Here is a 4,940-nt window from a genome sequence, read left to right as displayed (position 1 = left end):
TTGATTCAGTTGTTATTGTGTTAAACTGTTAATGATTTATATCACGATGATTTGTTTTAGAAAATTAAAAAAAAGGAAAACACATCACATGTAGACAAGAATAAAACAAGAAATTAAACTATAAAATAATTAACTGAAAATTTATTTGGAAAAACATATAAGTAGTATTATAATAAGTTATAAGAATGGTTTACTTATTCTAAAAGAGGAAATATTTTTAGAGGAAATATGAATTTGTTTTAGTATGTTACAACAAAATAAAATATGACATCTATTTTGAGATTGGAGGGAATATTTTGTGGAATTGGAATGTGTACAACAATATCTAACACGTACTGTAAATACATCCTAATCAGAGTCTCAACAGATTCATCGGAATTTAATTCGAATAACCCAATATTTCATTTCCATTGAAGGTGTGATCAAAGTAGATTAACCTACTATTGAAAGTTCTACTTTTCTTGCTACAAAACTCAGGTGGTAAAAAACTGTTCACCAAAATCTGCACTTTCTCAACATCTACAGAAAGATTTGAACATTAATGGAAGATTTACACTAATCAATACATTTGATGGGACATAGATTGATACAATCATACAAGTGAGTTTGAAAACTTGGACAACAATACTTGCCTACCAAGGTTTAAGGTCACCAACAGGTCCAGCAGTCCAATTTAAGATTCTTTCACCACTTCTCATGTAAATACTCCTGTCATGAGGCAACTTACGAGCAAGCCCGTTCAAAATCTGATGGAAGGCGTCCCGTGCCTGAGCAGGCTGTGGAAACAACATCGCCTGTTTCATAGAAGGATTGGCTAGTAGTCTTTGCTTCCTTAGTATCTCTTTGATTGGAATCGAGCTTAGTATTGTGTCCAGCGTACGGACATCCTTTTCTGCTACAAAAACACCGATATCTTCCCATGGAATTGCATCAGCAAATGGCAACACAATGTAATCAGCTATGATAACGGGAATGCAGCCAAATACAACTGCTTCAACCAGTCTAGGACTCCATGGGGCCCATCCGAGCGGGCAAAGACAGAAGATAGCCCTCTGCATGTCTTCGTAGTACGTAGTTGGGTGTTCCGTGGAGATGTCAAACAGTGGATTGTCCTTGAAGTTCTCCCACACTGATGCTCTCGCACCTCTGTAATAACAAATGCATATTTTAGTCCACAGGCTAGTTTCCGGGTCCTACACTGTGCATGTTCTAGATAATCGACCATGAAAAAGAGACTTCAGTAATCAGTATATATGGTGCTTGTTGGGTGACAGTAATCTACTAAACAAACCCTCTCCTCTTTTCAAAAATACATTATAATCAAATAACAACTGAACTTTTCAAAAATCGAGTAGACAAAGAATCTTGTATCATGATATAGACGAGTGAGAAGATGCGGGAATTGACAGGAAGAAAGAAGAATAACACACTGATTGAAAATAAAGTGTATATAAAGAACAGAGATAATCCTCTCATGATGCCCTACGGTAAACTACCATTCCTAAACTAAAACTCCAAACGCCCTGCTATCACAATGAAGATCTGTTTATAGACTACTCCTACAGACTCTTACTCAAACAAGGACTTCTAATCCTAAACCAATTCTACCTCTAGTAGATTCACTGAATTTCTGCTTGGGGGGCGGCAATCCCTATTTCTATAGGGAATCATATATTATGAGAACGAACAGCATATTACATGAATTATGCAGGTAGTGAAACATACCTTGCATAATAACCACCTTCTGGGTCGTTTCCAACATCATAAAACAAACCTCGGAAGTAAACAAAGATGGATCGAGGGGTGCTAGGAGAAATTAGATGTGCCTGCATTTTCTGTGGAGGGGCATATGGAGGGATGATGATTGATCCATGCTTCAAGCAAACATGGTTACATTGTCCAAAAGTCTGGATCAAAGTAGCCCGTTGGAGCAACGGAAGAATTCCTCTCTCAATAGCTTTCTCTTCCTACAGTACATATGGTACATTCAATCAGAACAAAATTTAAAATTCTAAAGAGTATTATCAGTCAAAGATTTTGTACCATCCATGGTTGTAAGTTGGAAGTCATTAAGAACTTTGTGATTTCATTTGATAACGAAACCATGCACTTACTAGATAGTGAAAGCACGCCCCGAAATCATGAGGCACAATAAAGAAGTGATTGGCCCCTTCAGTTGCATTCCAATAAGGCCAGTTGGAAGAGATTAGTTGTATAGCACTTCTCATCATTCGAGGTGATTTGAATGGTAGTGGGAGGCCATTTGGTGTCAGGTCACAAGTTGTATACACAGGAGTGTAAAACCAGTCTGCTTCATCAGGATTAAGAGTGCGAACAGGACTTGATAAGAGGAAACGGTGCATGAAAATCTCTGCTGCAAACATATGGGTGAGGCATCTTGGGTCCTTCTGTAAAATTTTTTTGTTGTATTTGCTAGGAAGCTCATAAACAAACACTTTTAACCTTCCAACAGGATCATCTTCCAGGACATCACCTGCACTCCCTAAAATTTGAAAGTGCAACAAAAATATATGAGTTACATACTTTAAATCTTGTATTGTTGTAAGGTGGTTATAATGATATTGTATCCTATGGGCTGAAGTGTGAGAATGATTGGGTTTTCCACCTAGTAAAGGTTATATAATTATTAAATTAATTTAATGTACTCGCTAAAGGGTACGTGCGATGCACATACAACTTTTGAATCTAAGGGTACGTGCGATGCACATACAACTTTTGAATCTAATATTTGAAATCTCTCTCAAAGCTACATAAATTTTGTCATAATTTTAAGGTGAAAAAAGATTCTTATCTTATACTCCCTCGTCCTAAGGTAGTCGAGCCGTATTTCTTTTTGAGTTGTCCCAAGGTAGTTGAGTCATTTTCTTTTTTGGCAAAAACTTTTCTCTCCCTCATATTTTACTCTCTTTCTCTTAAACTTCATTCCATCTCTTACTTTATTCTTTCCATTTTAGCCTTTCAAACATAAATTTCTTAAACTCCGTGCCCAAAAGAAATGCTTCAACTACCTTCTGACGGAGGGAGTATCAAATTAAATCTAAACCAGATTCATATTAAATTATTAAACTCTCCTTAAAATAAGTAAGGATAATATATAGGTACATCAAAATTTAAAGGATACACACATTTACAGTAGTAATAATACTAATTATATTTATATTTATAAAATAATATACAATGCTTTAAGGTCTTCCTTGACGCCTATGCTTCCACTATATGCACTTCAAATAATTTGCATCAGGTGAAGGCAAGGACATCAGGTATGGAGACGTTAAGTTATTGGCATTTCATTAAGTTCATGTTTCGTACATCTAAATTGTAAGCAGTGTGAGGTCCAACTAAAAAACCGCAAGCGACGAAGAAGGAAGTGTGGACAGAACAACGATATAGTTATTCTCTTTTAGTATTTCAGGAAAATTAAATAGAGTAAGCAATGAAATGGATGATAAATTCGGAAGGCAAACAATGCACAGTGTCTAAGTGGTTCGAATTTACAGTCTTAAAGCAAACTAACAAGAGTGGTGGTGGCAATCATATATATGCACATATAAAAGGAACCACATGCCAGATATGGTATTACTGTATAAAAGAAAAGGAAATGTGCATTCAGTCTCCAAAACAGCTATTACCAAATTTAAGAGAGGTCATTTTTCAATTTCACCTATATTTCAGTTACTAGTAAGGCAACAAAGATATTTCATTTAGGTTACTCTGATTACACGCACCTTAACTTCCAGCTCAAGAGCACTGTCCTCGGTCGAGTTACCCTAAAAGTATCTTCATTTTGGCAAAACCCGAGAGGGTTTATATGCTAAGACATGTTTCTAATCGAGGCAATCATATCTTATTACTGAAAAACAAAACTCGTGCTCTGACGGGGCATGATTTGAACTATTTCCTTGTCGGCTCATCGAAGAAGATGCAAAGCTTCAAGTACTAAGTAGCTTCTTGACATTTTTATTGAAGAAGATGCAACATATTTAAGATTGCACAGCTAGCTACAGCTCTAACTAAGTGGATTAAAACATGTTGAAACACAGTGTAGCCCTAATTTATTATGCAATGCGGAAAAGTGAAATTACATCTTGATTAAGCAACCAACACAGATTAAAAGCTTAAGAACTTGCATAATATTCGTATTATTTGATCTCAATCCGATCGCATTCAATCACATCACATGTAGACAGCATTAAAACAGAAATCAACCTTGCATTTCAAATCCAAATCAAGAATTAACGTAGAGATTCAGCATCATAAAATTGCATATAAGATGAAGCAATCTATACTAAACATTTTGCAGGTAGATGCATACCGGAGATTCTCTCAGTTATCTGGGCTCTGTGAAACTTGAAAGCTTCAATTCTCCAAAAAGTTAAAAACCAAAGAAGGAAAGCAAATACCCATCTCCGGTTCCTCATTATATTCAACTCCATCAATTCAAACCCTTCTGTTCAATGCCCAAGCACAATTCTGCTGAAATCTATCTCATCACGCGGAGTAGTTGCAGTTGCAGAGACAGAGAGAGAGAGAGCAAAAGCTAGTCGGTTGGATATAACAAGTGTTAGCACTACAATTTCAGGGGTAATTAGATGTGAATTGCTTGGTTTTGATATGGGATTGGCTTGGATTTTACTGCTGTATGCTCTCCTGCACTGGTGTGTTGACTCAACTCCACGGGTGACTCACTGACTCAGTTCAGTTAATGGACAATTTATACTTAAAATCAATCCATTTTAGTATGTGATTGGTTTGTTTCGAAAAAAGCTTTTTACCTAAATAAGATAAATTAATCCATCTATTAATTCGAATATGATACGGCTTAATCGAAATAATGTGCCAACTAAATTGACTTAAGTTCATTTCGATTATGACACATAATGGTACACATAATTACCTTAAGTTCATTTTTGGCATTACTG

General features: G+C 36.0%; 1 protein-coding gene across 1 annotated transcript; it reads right to left on the bottom strand.

Annotated features, from left to right (window-relative positions):
• Positions 1-378: 378 nt before the first annotated feature.
• LOC121778520 (probable beta-1,4-xylosyltransferase IRX10L) lies at positions 379-4,703 on the bottom strand. The gene is made up of 4 exons (XM_042175885.1): positions 4,334-4,703; positions 2,115-2,503; positions 1,726-1,967; positions 379-1,146 (listed from the first exon to the last, which is right to left on the bottom strand). Exons 1-4 carry the CDS (start codon positions 4,452-4,454, stop codon positions 633-635), a joined length of 1,266 nt encoding a protein of 421 aa, XP_042031819.1. The 5' UTR covers positions 4,455-4,703; the 3' UTR covers positions 379-632.
• Between the last annotated feature and the right edge of the window lie 237 nt (positions 4,704-4,940).

This window comes from Salvia splendens, chromosome 19 (assembly GCF_004379255.2).
Source record: "Salvia splendens isolate huo1 chromosome 19, SspV2, whole genome shotgun sequence".
NCBI classification, from domain to species: domain Eukaryota; kingdom Viridiplantae; phylum Streptophyta; class Magnoliopsida; order Lamiales; family Lamiaceae; genus Salvia; species Salvia splendens.
The sequence above is the reverse complement of the archived record's forward strand: the minus strand, read 5'-3'. Positions and strand labels throughout refer to the sequence as shown.